General features: G+C 46.0%; 1 protein-coding gene across 2 annotated transcripts; it reads right to left on the reverse strand.

The window, feature by feature from the left end:
- Positions 1–1,815: 1,815 nt before the first annotated feature.
- Positions 1,816–10,904, reverse strand: LOC100281495 (uncharacterized). Of its 2 annotated transcripts, none has more exons than XM_008676619.2 (4): positions 10,454–10,904; positions 2,884–4,246; positions 2,607–2,796; positions 1,816–2,498 (listed from the first exon to the last, which is right to left on the reverse strand). In XM_008676619.2, the coding sequence occupies exons 2-4, from the start codon at positions 4,147–4,149 to the stop codon at positions 2,230–2,232; spliced, it is 1,725 nt and encodes a 574-aa protein (XP_008674841.1). In that variant the 5' UTR covers positions 4,150–4,246; positions 10,454–10,904; the 3' UTR covers positions 1,816–2,229. The 2 variants fall into 2 exon arrangements, with proteins under 2 accessions (XP_008674841.1, NP_001147885.1); NM_001154413.2 differs by having other exon boundaries at positions 1,830–2,498; positions 2,884–4,250; positions 10,454–10,893.
- Positions 10,905–17,329: the final 6,425 nt, after the last annotated feature.

Below are 17,329 nucleotides of genomic sequence, written 5' to 3' on the forward strand. Positions count from 1 at the left end.
CGTCGTCATGGAGCACGCAGGATGCCATCATTACTTGTTTACCGGGGCGAGCCAGATGAGACGCCGGTCTTGTTCCCCGTAGCCTGAGCTAGCTAGGGGTAGGGTAATGATGGGCCCCCCCTGTAGCGTGGTCGGTCCGAGCCCAAGGTCGGGCGAGGCGGTGATTCCTCCGAGGTTGAGGCTGAGTCCGAGCCCTAGGGTCGGGTGAGGCGAAGACCGTCGTCCGAGGTCGAGGCTGAGTCCGAGCCCTAGGGTCGGGCAAGGCGGAGTGCGTCGTCCGAGGTCGAGGTTGAGTCCGAGCCTTGGGGTCGGGCGAGGCGGAGACCGTCTTCCGAGGTCGAGGTGGAGTCCGAGCCCTGGGGTCGGGCGAGCCTAAGACCGTCTTCCAGTGTCGAGGTTGAGTCCGAGCCCTGGGGTCAGGTGAGGCAGAGACCGTCTTTCGGTGTCAAGGTTGAGTCCGAGCCCTGGGGTCGGGCGAGGCGGAGCTTCCTATGGCGCCTGAGGCTGGACTTGGCTACTGTCAGTCTCACCCTGGCGGGTGGCACAGCAGTCGGAGCAGGGCAGGCAGCGCTGTTTTCCTGTCAGGTCAGTCAGTGTAGGGGCGAAGTGACTGAGGTCACTTCGGCCTTGTTGACTGAGGAGCGCGCGTCAGGATAAGGTGTCAGGCGATCCTTGCATTGAATGCTCCTGCGATCCGGTCGGCTGGCGAGGCGATCTGGCCAAGGTTGCTTCTCCGCGAAGCCTGCCCGAGCTGGGCCTCGGGCGAGTCGAAGGTGTGCCCGTCGCTTGAGGGGACCCTCGGGCGAGACGTGAATCCTCCTGGGTCGGCTGTCTTCGCCCGAGGCTGGGCTCGGGCGAGGCGAGATCGTGTCCCTTGAGTGGACGAAGCCTTGACCTGAATTGCGCCCATCAGGCCTTTGCAGCTTTGTGCTGATGGGGGTTACCAGCTGAGATTAGGAGTCTTGGGGGTACCCCTAATTATGGTCCCCGACAGTAGTGTCACAAGCAACCACCCGGATCGGTCCTATGTGGATTCTATGTGTGCGAGTTCATGAGACAGAACCGACGAGACATCACAAACCCTGACAGGGTATTATTAGTAATAGTCATATATGTATTTATGTCATTAAAGATGCAAATATATTATCAAGTGTAAGTATATTATGTTTATAAACTTACTTTACAGGAATTTCAACGAGGAAAGATGTCGAACATGACCGAAGGTACATTGTACAACATAATTGAGGACATATGCACATTTATATTGAGAGAAGTCATTCTCGTGTAAGGAAAATATTACGATGCTATCAGTACCTTACCTAGGCTAGAGTTTAAAGTACTAACATAAGTTAGTAGACTATCTCTTAGCCGAGATAGTTATTAGACCTTACGTAAAAACATTGATGTATATAATGTGTGATGCATATATGGTTGTAAACATGAGACTTTGATGTATATAAATGTACGATAGAATTTAATTTCATATATATTTGTGTGTGCGTAAATTCATATAAACTTCAGTTTTGTTTGAAATTTTGAAAAAAAACGGAAAAACTACTACTGACGGCTAAATAAAGAAAATCGCCAGTGGTTAATGTATTTCCGCTGGCGGTTTGTTAAGAAAAATGTCATATTTCCACTGACGGATGCTTTAAAAGAACTGCCAGTCAAAATAGCATTTTCACTTGCAGATCCAAAATAGCCACCATTGGAAATATCGATTTCCACTAACCCCTAGCACTGACGGTACTGAAAAACGTCACCACAAATAGCTCTAGAACCGTTATTATAGAGCTTCTGTGTACTAGTGGCACAATCGTACAACCATGTTTCTTTGCTCCAAACATAAGGACAAGTCCCTTGACATTACCAAATCGAGAAGCACACCATACATTTTCGCCGGCTCTCCTACCTGAACTAGCTAGAGCAAGTTTTTGCCTTCCTAGAACAGTGGTGCCGGCCTTCTATACTCCATGCCATCTACTAGTCTTGCGCATTATTTGCCTTAGCAGATGGGCAACCCGGCGCCTTGCGGCATCGGTTGCGCGAAACGTACAGACTTACACGAACGACATAAAAACTGTTACAACGTACAAACAAAGGCCAATCAGTACAACATCTCCTTCGATGTCAGGCAGTGCTGCATGCTGTTTTCTGCAGCGTTCTGCCTGCCATCTGGCTACACACCCCGCCGTTTGTGCGAGGCCGAGACCCTAGCTTGTGTGGGGTTCAGTAACTGGCGACGATGAGCAGGCCGATCGCCGTGATGATGATCGTCGACGGCAAGCCGAAGCGGAGGTGGCTCCAGAAGGTGAGGTTGTACCCGAAGAACTGTGCCCGCCGCGCCTGCTCGCAGACGATCAGGTTCGCCGCCGAGCCCAAGAGGGTCAGGTTGCCGGCCACCGTGCTCACCCATGCTAGTATGAGCCAGGCTTTCTTCTCTGACTCTGGGGAGATTGTGCCTGCTGACGCTGCCACCCTTGTGCCCAGCAGAAGAACTGAAAGGAAGTTTCAAATATATATACGTACATACATTCAGCAGTCACATTTGAGAACAGATTAAAGAAGGTAAGCAACGTGTACGCCATGAGCAGTACGTATCGTACCAGTTGGAACGTTTGAGGCCACATTTGAAAGGACTAGGATCACGACTGCGAGAAGCGCCGTGCCTTTGGCGCTGTCGATTCTCGAGTGCGGTTCGACCAGCTCCCAGAGCGCATTGGGTATGCCGGTCCTGTTGAAGCCGTCGACCGTTATGAACATGCCGCAGAAGAAGATCAGCAAAGAGTATGACACCTGCAGCGCAAGCAAATCGTCGTCATCAGTGTATCACGTGCATGCATGGCTGGCCAAAAGAAAAGGTTGCCAATGGCAGCACAGTACCTTCTCCAGGCACGCCTGTGCGTCAGTGAAATCAAGCGCGAGAAGGACAAGAGCAGCAGTGATGGCGGACCAGGACATGTTGAGCCCCATGAGGAGCGCGGCCAGCATCCCAAGGGTGGTGAGATACACGGCAGTCTTCCACACGAGCACCTTCCACCTCTTCTCCTTGTTGGTGACGCTGTCACCGTCCTTGCCCTTGTGGCCATCGTCGTCGTCGTCGGCGGCGTCAGCCTCGGGCGCGTCCTCGATGATGACGCTGCGCTGGTGGCTGGTGGTCCTGGTGACCTTTCTGGGCCCGGCACCGCCGTCGTCGCGCCTGTCGCAGACGGTGGACACCTCCACCATCTCCTGCGACATGCTGGACGCGCGCATGGACCTGATGGCGACCTGGATGTCGCCGCCCTCCGAGTTGTAGCTCCGGCTCCTCATGCTCATGCCTAGCGTAGTGTCGGCCCGGCTGAGGCTATCGCTCCGGCGGATGAGCTCGCCGACGCAGTCGGCGTCGGCGCCGCCCCCGTTGACGGACGAGGCGCGCGACATCCGCGCCGGCGTGAACCTGTGCGAGGTGACCTCCTCGTCGGCCACGACGGCGACGTCGGGCCCCGCGGCGGCGGCGCCGCCCTCCTGGTCCTTCTCCGGCGCGGAGAGGCACCTCCAGAAGTAGCAGAGCAGGATGCAGGTGTTGGCGGCGACGCCGACGATCATGGCCGGGAAGACGCCGACGAGGAACTGGCCGAAGGTGATGCCGCTCTGCACGGCGATGACGAGGTTCTGCGGGTTGCCGATGGGCGTGGCGGAGGAGCCGATGTTGGAGCTGGAGGCGAGGGCCAGCAGGAACGGCTGCGGGGGCAGGTTGTTCTGCCGCGCCAGCTTGAGGATGAACTCGGTGAGCACCACGCAGCAGGTGTCGTTGGTGAAGAGCGCGCTGGCCACGGCGGACACGAGGCAGACGCGGAACAGCAGGTCCTTGCTGCCCCGGCTCCGCCACGCCAGCGCGCTGCCGAGGTACTTGAACATGTCGGCGCGCTCCAGGAAGATGCTGACCACCATGGTGCCGAAGAGCAGGCCCAGGATCGGGAGGTCGATGGCCTTGTAGGCCTCCTCCGGGGTCATCACGCGGAAGAGCACCATGAGCATGGCGCCCAGGAGCGAGCCCGCGGTGCGGCCCACCGGCATGAACGGCACCGAGGGGAAGACGGCCAGCACCCAGAAGATGCTGAACGCGATGCATCCCAGCACCACCTTGTCCGTGCTCGCAAGCGTCATGGTCGATCGAGGCGGCGGCGGCGGCGATGGGTCGGTCAATGCCGCGCGCTCGGTCGTGCGGTCTGCGTGAGGGGGCCTAGCTTGTTGTTCCTGGCTGCTGCCTGGATCATGCAGAACCGGAAGCACAGAGAAGCATATCGTCAACAACAACTACTAGGTGTTAAAATGGCAATCGACGACGGAGAACCACAGAGCAGGCAGCCTCAGCGACTGGCGGCTGGGACGGGAATCTAGCCGCGCGAGAACCAATGGCCACTAGCTGTAGTATTAGTAACTGTCACGTCTGTTAGATATGCACTGCAACTTCGCCGTGGGCAGTGCCGCGTGTATGCAGTCATGATGCAGCTAGTAGTATATACTAACATAGAAGATCCATAATAACTCGGTGACGGGTGAGTTGGTGACGAGGGAAAGGGGAACTCCACTTGGGATGCAAATGCTCACCTCGCAGCGGCCTCGACTGTTTTTGATGCCTGCCACGCTGATCAATTGATGTAATCTCCTCCAGGCACGGGTATTTATTGCTGGTCCGCGACATACACCTGACATCAGCGTCAACTTAGGATGTGGCTGGGCTTGTTGCTCAGCTCCGATCACTGCTGTGGTGACTACTCACTGCTGAGGTTACCTTGGTGTGTGTGGGGTGGGGAGGTTATTAGGTTGACTCGTTTGTTAGTCGTCATATATGTATTTAGTTTTATAATTAAGCTATATTTAATATCCATAAATATTATTTAAATATTCGATGTTGTAACATAAACTAACTTTAGTTGGGTGAAAACCAACACCACCTATTGGACTTGGGCCGGTCCAGTGCAAGGCATAAGTTGCAAGCGGTACCGCGGCAGGCCTGCAGGTTGCTATAGCACGCTAGGCTTGCAAAGGACGTCGCTGCGACGCTCACCCTCAACCTGCTGCTCCTAAGACGTCCGACGCATTTGTTGTCGTCTACGTCAAACATGCCTTATCTTAGTAGTCACTTCTTTAATTAATTACCGCTTCCACCACTGTCTGAATGTCACTCATGTCATAGGTACGTGACCTAACTTTATGCCATAGATCACTCTGACCTATCTAGTTGGTTAAAAACATGAGCACCTATACCTATATATGGCCTTCTAGTGGAAATGAATTTTATGGATTCAATAATCTCATAGAAGAAGAGATATCGATAAATCCAGACCAATATATATTATGGTTAGTGAAAACATGGCACCCTGAAAAGTAACTTTTTAGCTTCAGATAAATGCCATTTGTTTGTAACCAAATAAAATATAAACATCTAATTAATTACCATAACTTATTATTACTAACGTAATATGTCACTCATAGTTATTGTGCCCTTATTACTATGGATCCACATCATGCACTCAGAGCTATTGTGCCCAACTTATCCACCGATGTTGCTCACTCAATTATGCATCTATGATCTATAACACTGTATATATAATATAACACTATATAATCCACCAATTTTAAATTTGCAAAACCCACCCAACTAACTCACCTCACACTCACAATCTCCACTAAATCCACCTAGATTTAACGTACAATCAAAACTAACGGTTTAGGCCATGTTTCAATCTCACGGGATAAATTTTAACTTCCTGTTAAACTTTAGCCATATAAATTGAAGTGCTAAAGTTTAGCTTCTTGGGGTGTTTGGACTACTCTAATAAAGTTTAGCACATTGGAATAAAAAGACATCTATGCCCCCAATGCAGAGAGAGAAGGAATGAAGTTGGAGGGTATGAGTGGAAAATAGGGTTCCCTGACCCACGTTTAGCTACTTTTAGTATCCATTGAGCAGCTTATGAGATAATATATACTAAATTTTATCACACCACTATTAGCTCTCCTGTTTAGATCACTAAATGACTAAAAGTAGCTAAAAAAAGCTGCTAAAGTTTATCTAGTGGGATTGAAACATGGCCTTAGTCTATATATATAAACGAGGAGCAAAGATCAACTAGTATGTCCAGTCGTGAGTACATGTCATTAGCCGGTGAGGAAGCATCCATGCATGCATACCAAGTGTGCATAGCAACTATCTCGTGCTTATTAGTGGCCTCAAGTACACACGTACAACGACAAAAGAGGTGGGCACGCACGGTACGGATACCATGGCATTGCTGACATCGGCTAAGTGGAATACCTTGCGGTCCATGTGACACAAGAAGCTTTACCTTCACTCAGGCCACGATTGGAGAGGATCGAAGAGAATTAAATTATATCTTGTTTAATTTTGATTGGGAAGGAATTTAATTCCATTTGATATCTTTCTAAGAGTTAGTTTGGAAACCTTATTGATTTTCATTTTCCCAAGCGAAATTAGTTTATTTTTTCTTAGCATCAGGGGCGAAGTTAGGTTACTAGTTTTGGATGCAAAGACACCCTCCAGAAAATGCAATTTCTATAGATTCAGCTAAAAAATGTCCTTATATGCATATCCCTAGAAAAAGTTTTTATGCACTCACAAGACTAAATACATCCTATTCAGTTGTACTTTAGGTTCACGAAAAATAGAAATTCTTTAGAAAAATGAATTTACCAAACTAGGTCTAACTGAACAGTGGCGGAGCACCTATCATGGCCTACTATGGCTTAACCCATACCTAAAAATCATGTTTAGTGTAGTGGTAAGTTCATACTGCTTGTTATCAACAGGTTCTAGGATTGAGTTTTAAGCGTTGCATCATGTTTTTCTCTTTTTTTGTTCTTTTTCAACCATACCTCATTATTATTTTGTCCTCCACCACTGTAACTGAACAAGCCCTCGGTGGGACGGCTGGACGGGATTGACAAAGAAGATGGAAGAGAGAGATATCCTAAAAGAGGTGGCTGGGCTACGATTCAGTTGTATTGCAGAGGCATTTGGCCAATTGCGATGCCCACTAAGGGGCCGCTCCGTGCAATGATACACGGCGAAAAAGAGAAGTTGTCGTTTATGTGGAAGTGACGAAAAGCTTTCGATGGAGCGCGCAGCAGCTACCGCCTACTGCTTGCGCTGCTAGATCATCCAGTTCTGCAGGTCGGTCGAATCAAGCTATGGTGTGCGTCAGATCAGTTGCTCTAGTGCTCCCTCCATCCAACAATGGAGAGCAGAGAGTCGATCTTTTGTGTTGTGGCAACCAGGTAGATCGCCAATACAGATAACATGCAGAACTGCCAGAGGATAAGGGTCTGATGACTGTGTAGAAGAACAGCGCATCGGGTGTGGTGATGCTTTGGTTTTCCAACACACTACTGCTAGTATCGTAGTAGTAGTTGTTACAGTAGAGTAAAAAGAGCACCTTGGAGAGATCTGTTGGGTTTGTTCAAGCCAGCGATGATGCCGAGCCGTGTGATCGTGTTCCAAGTTGTTGGAAGAACGCAAAAATTATGGTTCGATTTTATTGTGAAATGCAAATGTTTAGTCTGAACCAAAAATTGGGGATTTAGTAGTTATTACATACGATGATTTTGAGAATTCTTGGAGATCAAAACAGTATTTTGAATGATATATATTCTCATGGCCTGGACATGTGGCCCAAAAGCTTATACTCTATGTATGGCTTCAAAATTGACCGTGCATGGCATCATAAACTAAAGAATAAACAAGGTAGCTATATTGTTGTCTAGTGTGACAGCGTGGAACAATTAAAACCTACAAAAATAGTGCTCTTTTCTAGTAGTGTGTAAAGTAATTTTGTTAGCGTGAGGACCCCGAATCTCCGAAAAGGTCATCGTTTCTTCGTTATTTCTTTAGAGAACTCAAACCGTTTCTTCGTATTTTCTTCTTTTTTCCATATTAAATCAGTTGCCACGTTAAAGTTTTGCTTATGTGGTGGATTCATTTAATTTCTATGCAAGCTACACATTGGTACTGCCCTTTGAGTGACAAAACCTAGGTATACTAGCAGGACTCTAGGTAGGATGATGTTTGAGCCTTTGAGGTGGTTCTGCCCTACTAGCTTAATTCAGTTGTACTGCTGCGGCTGAGTGTTGACGATCCTAATAATTCCCACGCATGTTTTTTCTCAATAGTCTTACAATCGGTCCCAACCAAGCCCTCCGTTGATGTGATTATGTAAAAAAAACTCGCTCTAGGAGGAAAGACCGTCATTCCGATATTATATTAAAAAAATAATGAAATCTGGCCCTCCATCATTAACGAACCAATCAAGTGTCTACTATGCAATGGTCGAGCCGAAGAGTGTCACATAAGATATCGATCCCGTAGAGTGGGTGAGACACACGAAAAGATTTTTTTAACCAATACTGAAATTCGTTTTCGAGGTGATCGAAACCTGTGACATAGAGGTAAAAGTCTTAACCATTACGGTAGAGACTCTTTGGCTTCATGTGCTTATTACGTAGCGCGCGCGTGCGACGACTAAAGGCAGTTCGGTCGCGCGGTTGTGGCCAGCCCGGTTGGTTCACACGAGCGCGCGCCAGTCCAACGCAGTGACCCATCCGTCCACGAGGGTCGCTGGCACGTTGCTGCCGCGCCACAGGAACGCACAAAGCTAGGCACGGCGCTCCTGGCGGCTGGCGCCTAAAGGGATCTCTGGCCTCTGCCATTCTACCTCTCCCTGTCTTCTACCAGCACAAGCACAAGCGCAAGCAGCCCGATCAGAAGTCAAAGCATGCAGAAAACCAGCGCACCACTGTGGCCACAATTTATCGTGTGCGGCCGGGAGCTAGCTTGCAGTGTGTATATATTTTTGTACGGGGAGGCAACAAAGAATAACCTTGACGTCTCCGGCCCGCCCGTTACTGATGGAGATGCGGTCATGTTACTGATGGGCATGGCGACCCGCGCCGTTCGTACGCGACGCGATCGAGATAGCTAGCTGCTCTGGCCGTAGACGACCACCGGGCCGCAGGCGCAGGGCATGTCACTGTTGCGCTTGCGCGGCGAGCGAACGAAGCAGGCCGGGGAAGGAGCAAGAGGTAGCCCGCGCGCGCGGCGGGTGGCGGACGACAGACTACACGTCGTTTGCTAGCGTTTGGCCGTTGCCCGTGCGGTCCGGACCATAGGCCCTAGCTAGCTAGCTGGTACTAAACGAAACACGCGTCGGATGCCCGTCGTGGACCGGCCGGACGACACGGCGCCTTTTCGGCTGAGCACTCGCAATCGGCGGATGGGGCGATGGTTAGCTAGCCAGACGCCGTTAAATTTTATATATATGCCATACTGGGTAAGGTTGCCGTCCGTAAGCGGCGCAGTTAGATTTTTTTATTCTTATTTTTCATGGCCATGACCACTACGCCAGCAAAAGAAAGTGAATTGTATGTAGGGGTATCCCTATCCGCTGCACGTAAATCACGAATCCGTTTCCGAGCGGATATTGAAAAAGAGACTTTAATTGTATTAGGGTCTTTTGACCATTCGTTATCTAAAAAACAGAAAATATATAGAGTACGTACGTACGTTCACAACATGCTACTGGGTCCCTCGGTTCTTTTTTTTATTTGTCAAGTTTTAGTTTAAAAAATGAACTAGCGGACGGTAAATATTTGAGAGGAATGGAGGTATTATATATCACGAAAAGTAGTTTTTGTAGCTCATAAGTATTTCAAATTGGTAGTTTAATACATGCATGTATTTTTATTATGGAAATATCCCTGCTCCTCGCGGTTCTTTCACTTCTTCCCGTTCCTTGGAAACTGAATCACAATAATCCTATAAAACTAGAATACTAGATGAATGAACGTACCAGAGCTCGATCTGCTATATATCCTTTCTACGACGATCGACGACGTTGCCAAGACTCCGAGCAGAATATATATATGAATCTCACGGTTTGTTTTAATTCCCAAAGGAATTTTATTAGCATAGTTACATAGCGCGGCCGGTTGAATTCAGTAGCTAGCTAGTCCTCTATATGAAACTATGAAAGCTAAGCCCACTATCAATTGGAGGACAATTACTAAACCTAAAGAGACGTACACGTACGTGGTGCTGCATGCATGCATGCATGAGTACATACACACGGGCCTGTTTGCTCGGAGCACTTAGAACCTAGGCAAGAGGGTTCTCAGACGACGACGTTGGATTTCGGTGGCCTGGACGACCTTGGCTAGATACAAACCTGCCTCTGGCAAGCACACAGCAAGTGCGAGCGGTCCCTAGCTACATATGCGTGTGCATCTACGTACGCCCCCCGTATGCGTAAAAAAGTGTTCTCAAATAAAATTGGGAAATTAAAACAACACGCATAAAGTAAAGGGAGAGGTCTATATACCGCGCGCTGTACATGTACTTGCGAAAGCAGCAGCAGGAGAGAGAGAGTGCAGGGAAATCCGGAAGAAAACTTACATTTTGCTCGGAGTCTCAGCTAGAGATCAAGCAGATGAGCTAGCAGCTGCTAGGTGTCGGTTGACGCCACGGGAACCACGCCTCTCGATCGCTTGCCGCCGTGTGGAGATCGAAGATCACGTACGGCCGGAGGTCAGCACTCAGCAGCACCATCCATGTGCGTGCATGCGTCGAAGAAGAAGAAGCAGCAGCAGCACTGCGCACAGCCTCTCTTCACAATTCAACTGCAACGTACGCGCGGACTCGTATCTCCGGTGATTCTGGATGCGGATTTTGTATGGGTTTCTGTGTGGAGAGTGGAGACCCGGAGACGACGTCTACTAGCGCTGCTGCATGCTAATCGACCGGCTTCGGCTAGCTGATTGGTTGTCTGGAGGAGCTAGTTTTGACGTGGCAGCGGCCTAGCTAGAAGGTCTCGACTCTCTGCCGCGCTGGCGCTGGGATGGCTGGTGGCCGCCGTGGGCGTATAAATAAGCGGCCGGGAGGCGCCGCCCGTGATGAGCTGTACGGCTTGGAAGTGCTCTCTTAATTTCCGCTTGTACTTTTCCCATGCGTGTGACTAAGCTCTGCTTACGAACACTTGGTGCTAACGGCCCAGCAGCTCGTTGTCTGACAACGAAACGTTTGTTGGGGAGAGATAGAGAGAGAGAAAATCGGTGGCCTCTCAGCCAGATCGAGAAGCTCTACTCATTAGGGGGCGTATTTGTTTGCTTGGACCGCTATCCTCAGATGCGCACCATACACACGCCGGAAATGATGCTTTGTTTATTTCTTCCTATTTCTCAGCAAAGACAGACTCACGTCAGACCGTACGTCAGATTGTGCTTTGTTTGCCTGGACTGTGCCATCATCCTAGCGGACCAAATAACTAGTAGCTAGCTAGCACTTTAGAACTATATATATCGTTTATTTGTTATTTGGACATGATCCTCGTGCACCATACACGCCGGAAATACAGATTTGGAGAGCAATAGACAATACATTACAATGTTCCAACAATTAGGCCTGACGGTGCTCTGACGGTGCCTCGGCACTAGGGGTTGTCGGGTGGTGACGGTGTCAAGACGTCTGGGTGTTGGAGATGGATTTATGGTCAACGGGGCGGTGTGACGACGTAAACACTACTAAAAATCACCCTAATGTCACGACAGATATTGCAACAACACTATTTTTGTTGCATTAAGTGTCAGTTATTGCTACAACCTTTAAAAGTGGTTGCACTATATGGACCGTTTTGCCACTATTTTTGTTCATTGCGATAACCATGGCTTCCGTTGTAAGAGAAAGATGTTATTTTGCTACCACTAGAACTGTCGTTGTTGCAAAATCACCCTACTGCCACACCGCATATTGTCACAACACTAAATTTGTAGCATTAGTTGTTAGTTATTGCTTCAATCTGTAAAAGTGGTTGCAATATATGCAACTTTTTTGCCACTATTTTTGCATTTTTCCAATATTTTGCTAGTCCTCAGTAATTTATTATCTATGTTATCACAATCCAAGCAAGTATGAGGATGTTGTGATTATTTTTTTTTGATGATAAGGATGTTGTGATTATGACCGGTGTTATCAAATTAATTTGTATTTGGTCACTGTTTATTTCGTGCAACCTATTTGTTACCACTTATGGTATGGATATAGTTAATATATGAGACAAGAGACAAATATTAGGTTGTCAAATTTGGTTCTGACATTACAGATGCACAATATAATTCTTTTGCATAACATTTTTACCCAATAGAAATGCAAAATGCATCGTCGTATAAATTGTGGGTTTGAATATATGTAAATGCAAAGGTTTTATTGGTTGTTGTATGGTTCAGTTGTATGATTTTGTGGTTGCGACATCATTAATTGCAATGATTTTTTTGTTGCAATAAGATGTAATTACCATGAATCTATTTCGTTGGGACTTCAGTAGTCGCAACATTTTCTCCTTGATGCAACATCATTAGTTACAACGATGTTTTTTGTTGCCATAACGATTCTTACCACAATTTTTTTTATAGTAAAAAGGTCATATAGCCACGAGACACATTATGTTGCAAAATGATCAAATCCAACGAAATTATTTGCATTGCAATACATCTTGTTGCCACGAGTCGCTTGTGTGGCACTAGTGTTTTGTTGCCATGAATCACCTTGTGGTAACAAAGCCATTTGCAACAGATTCAAACATAGCATTAACACTTATTACCATGAAATATGTTGTGACAATAGAGTTTTTGGCAATTATCGTAAATGTCACAATATAACTTATTGCAACAGAATAGTCCATTGTAACAATGAACAACTACAACACTTGAATATGTTGCAAAGGATGTAGTAATTGCAACAGAATGTAAAATTGTTGCTATAGCCTATTGCCACTATGTTTTCTGCAACGGTAGGCAACAACAGTTGTTCTATCACAATTGGCTGGAATGCGCTTTTCACGATAAACTTAGCACCAAGCTTGATTTAGGGAGTCCCAACGAGGTTGGTAAATGTATAGATGAAATTGAGTTTTGTTGGGAGTTTATAAATTTAGAGACCTGCTTTACATAACTTTTAGAGAAGAGTTATTATTGAAACTTCTTAAAGTAGCATATAGCCCATGCTAACGCTAATATCTCAGGAGGGGAGGGGTCGACAACGACGGTGGTGCAAGGCAAAGGGTTGATGGCGATGACAGTGGCGCGTGTGAGTGGGAGGAGGGCAAGGTTGGGGATAGTGGGATCATAGGGGAGAGATGAGGGATGATCCAAATAATATTGTTCAATGAATTTGAGTGAGTACGGGAGAGGGTGTTATCCACCGATCTAAACGTTGGTTTTGATGGTGTGTTAAGTCTGGGTGCAATTTGTTTGGCGAATTTAGTGGAGGTTATGGGTGTGGGGCTATTTGCTTGGGTGGATTTAGCAAAGTTTAAACTGGAGGATTATATTGTGGTACAGATTCATATTTAGGAAGTTGTTTACATAACTATTGGAGATGCTCTAACTAGTCCACTAACAAGCACTACAATTGTTTGACTTCATCCATATTACACAAACTAACACACAAAGCATCATTTTGACTATATTTTTTGTAACAAATACCAGAGCGCAACCTTTATTTTGCTTTGCAGCTAAGAAAGTAGAAGGATTAGGGTTTTTAGGGCTTTGGGTTTAGGGTTGAGGTTAGGGATCTACGCAGTGATTTTTAGAGCGGTGGTCTAACTAATCTAAGCACTTCATTAGGCATCTATTCTAATAATCGAGTGATTCTTTGAGCACTTGGGTGCATAGAGCTATTATGAATGAGTCTCAACTCACTAGATATGTTCCTTAACTCTAACATCTCTCAAATGGATGATTGGTATCCTATTTATAGCCTCAAGAGATATAGTCGTTGTAACATTAACGTCCTAGCAATTAGATTGCATTATTTCATTTGGTATTTTATATATTTTCTTGCTTTGGTTGTGTTGTCATCAATCACCAAAAAGGAGGAAATTGTAGGGAAACAGACCTTGACCCATTTGATTATGTGATTTTGGTGTTTGATGATCAACATAACCTATGGACTAATGTGTTTGCTAATGTTTATGTTTATATTACACATGATGCAAAGTGGCTTTGGACTGCGACATTGATGAAGCAACACCTTAAAAAAGACATTGGAAGACTCATGAAAGACTTACCAACATCAAGCGAAGTCCAAGACACAAGACAAGAAAAGCCCAAGTGAAGAAACTTGAAGAAATGAAGACTAGGTTGTGTTTCTATGTGCACCAGACCAGGGACCAAACCGAGTATGCAGAAAGCGTATCTCCGGTACCCTATGCCTATTGGCACACCAGACCAGTCTGGTGAGGCATCGGCGACACGCCGTATGGAGTACTCAGAGAGTGTATTCTTCGACATCTTGATCCTAGCACACCAAACTGGTTTGGTGAGGCATCGACGGAATAATAGACCTAAGGCTCAATGGTCGGCGTGGCTAGCTCCAGCTACTATCTAACGTGGCAGTCACTAGACCAATCCGAAGAAGCATTAGACCTCTAGTGTGGCACACAAAATCTACCAGAGCAGCAATGACTAGATGACATGGAATGGCACCAGAGCAGTCTAGTGCAACATAGATGGCGCACCTGACTGGTTTGGTATGACACAGAAAAGTCTGCTTCCTTCCTATTACTATTTTGGGCTTGGGGCTATATATATATACCCACCTAACTGGCCATTTGAGAGGGTGGAGAGCTAAGAAACATTGCTAGTGAGTTGAGACACTATTCCATAGCTCTTAGACACCCAAGTGCTAATAGTATCACTCGGTGATTAGCGTAGGTGCTTTGCGAAGTGCTTAGGTTAGTTAGACCACTTAAGTGTGCTTGCTCTAGGTTAAGTCCTAGATGTTTGAGTGAGGTTAAACAACCCACAAACACCCTTGGCTCTTGCACGAGTCGTTGTAATTGTACCGAGTGGGGCGAGAGTCTTGCGAGATCTCATCAACCACGTTTGTGGTGTGCCCACCACCATGTACCGGAGGGAATGAGGCCCACGACATTTTGACTGGAAGCTTGATAGTGAAGACGAAGGGGAGAATCCTAGAGAGGCCAGAAGTGGAGCACCACTTATGCGTGTAGATGGCCCGCTACTATCTACGAAGTTACCTACCCGTGGTGTTTGGCCCGCACATGGGCTTCCCTTTGTGTAGGGTCACCAACGAGGATTAGTAAGAACCTTGTGTGGCAATTGATACCTCAGTAAAAATACTAGTGCATCAACGAGGGTTTGCATTCTGTACCACTCTTAAGATTCTGCATTTATATGCTTTAACTTTCTTGGCTTAGTATATAGGCTAGTTTGGTAGGTTTGGAACCTAGGTTGCACAACTCCGTTTTGTGATAGAGATAGCAACACTTAGACAAAACCTTAGTGCACTACCTTTCTTGGTTATCCGTATAGGTTTTGTGTAAGAGATTAATTATTGGCCTAGTTTAGAGCATGAGAAATATAAGTCCTAATTATCCACCCCCTCTTAGGTGTCCACATTCCTTTCATTACCCTCCACTGCCCTCCTCTAATGAAAATATTGTATTTAGTGATAACTCTAGAGGAGATATCACTGGACTTGGTAAGATTGCTATTACCCTTGAGCATTCAATTACAAATGTACTTCATGCTGACTCCTTAAGTTATAATTTGTTATCCATTTCACAACTATGTGAGATGGGTTACAATTTGTCTCTTTGTGTATGTTGGTGTTATCGTCTATAGAAGGGAGGATTCCTCTATTGCATTTATTGGTTGTTTGAAGGAAAACATCACTTATTTGATTTAAAAAAGGAAAGGCCAAGCTTGAGACCTATCTTTCGGCAAAATCTAGCGTGGGTTGGCTTTGGCATCGTTGACTTGCCCATGTTGGGATGAAGAACTTGGCCAAACTTCTGAAAGATGGTCACATCCTTGGACTCACAAATTTGCAATTTGAGAAAGAAAGGGTTTGTAGTGCATGCCAGGCATGAAGAAAGTGGGAGTACCTTACCCACTGAAAAGCATTGTGTAAACAAGACAACCATTGGATCTTATATGTATAGATATTTTCAAACGGGTCTCCTACTTAGGCATTGGCGGTAATAAATATGGTCTAGTTATTGTTGTTGATTTTTCTCCTTTCACTTGGGTTTTCTTTGTGCATGATAAAAGTGAAGTACAAAGCAAAACCAAGACTTTCATCACAAGGGTACAAAGGGAATTTGATCTGCCCATCAAGAAAATATGAAGTGATAATGGAAGTGAGTTCAAAACATACTAATTGAGGAATATCTTGACGAAGAGGGGATAAAGCATGAATTCTCATCAGCTTATACTCTCAACAAAATGGAGTGGTAGAGAGAAAGAACCACACATCTATTGACATTCTCAAGAACAATGCTAAGTGAGTATAAAACATCTACCATGTTATCAATCATTTGTATTTGCACAAAATATCGAGAAGACATCATATGAGTTACTCACTGGTAAGAAACCAAATGTATCATACTTCATAGTATTTGGTTGCAAATGTTTTGTTTTAAATAAAAGTGCTAGGCCATCAAAGTTTGCACCTAAAGTAGATGAAGGCTTTCTACTTTTGGATGCAGGTCAAATGAACATGCCTATTATGTATTCAACAAGGCCACTGGTCGTGTTGAAATCGCAATTAATGGGACATTTGATGAATCTAACGGCTCCCAAGAAGCATAACTTGATCAAAATGTCTTAGGGTAACGAATAGCCTCTATGTGAAGCAATAAAGCAGCTATCCCTAGGTGACTTTCAGCCACATGAAAATGGAGCCAGTAGAAGTGCCAACTAGATGAACATAAGGTGAATAATCTAGTAGAATTTTCTCTAGTGGCAGTGTCGGTTAGCAGCCCGGCAGTGCCGCGAGCACCAGTGACAGTGCCACTTGAAGCAAAGAATCATTATGCTAATCCTGGCACAATACTTGGCCTATCACCAATCATGGAAGAATCTAATTAGGAGGAATCAGGAGATCAACAACAAGCTGAATGTCCAAGATTAAAACAAGTTGTCAATAAGCCACTATTCCACTAGAGTTGGTATTTGTGAATCTCCCATGTTGATGACCACAAGGGCCCCTTACAATCTAATGATTAGAATTGGCAACAATCACCAATTGGCTCAATGATCATCCACTATCTTGAAGTCATCTAGGTGGTGACAACAACAAAGAGCAATAAGATTTATGCAGCTCAGTATGATCACTACTGCCACTAGATGCAAGCTCTCAATGCAGATCACTAAGATCACTCTCCAAGCTCATTATGAATGCACCATTGTCTCTTGATGTGAGTGGAGAAGTTTTCTTGGGCTTACTAAGGTGTATATTTAGTGGGGAAGC

The sequence above is a fragment of the Zea mays genome, chromosome 1 (genome assembly GCF_902167145.1).
Source record: "Zea mays cultivar B73 chromosome 1, Zm-B73-REFERENCE-NAM-5.0, whole genome shotgun sequence".
Classification (NCBI taxonomy): Eukaryota; Viridiplantae; Streptophyta; class Magnoliopsida; order Poales; family Poaceae; genus Zea; species Zea mays.

Coding starts and splice junctions, on each gene's coding strand:
- LOC100281495 (XM_008676619.2), bottom strand. CDS start 4,149: ATGACGCTTGCGAGCACGGACAAGGTGGTGCTGGGATGCATCGCGTTC. Junction 2,797..2,883: donor CACAGGCGTGCCTGGAGAAG/GTACTGTGCTGC, acceptor CTTGCGCTGCAG/GTGTCATACTCTTTGCTGAT. Junction 2,499..2,606: donor GGCCTCAAACGTTCCAACTG/GTACGATACGTA, acceptor ACTTCCTTTCAG/TTCTTCTGCTGGGCACAAGG.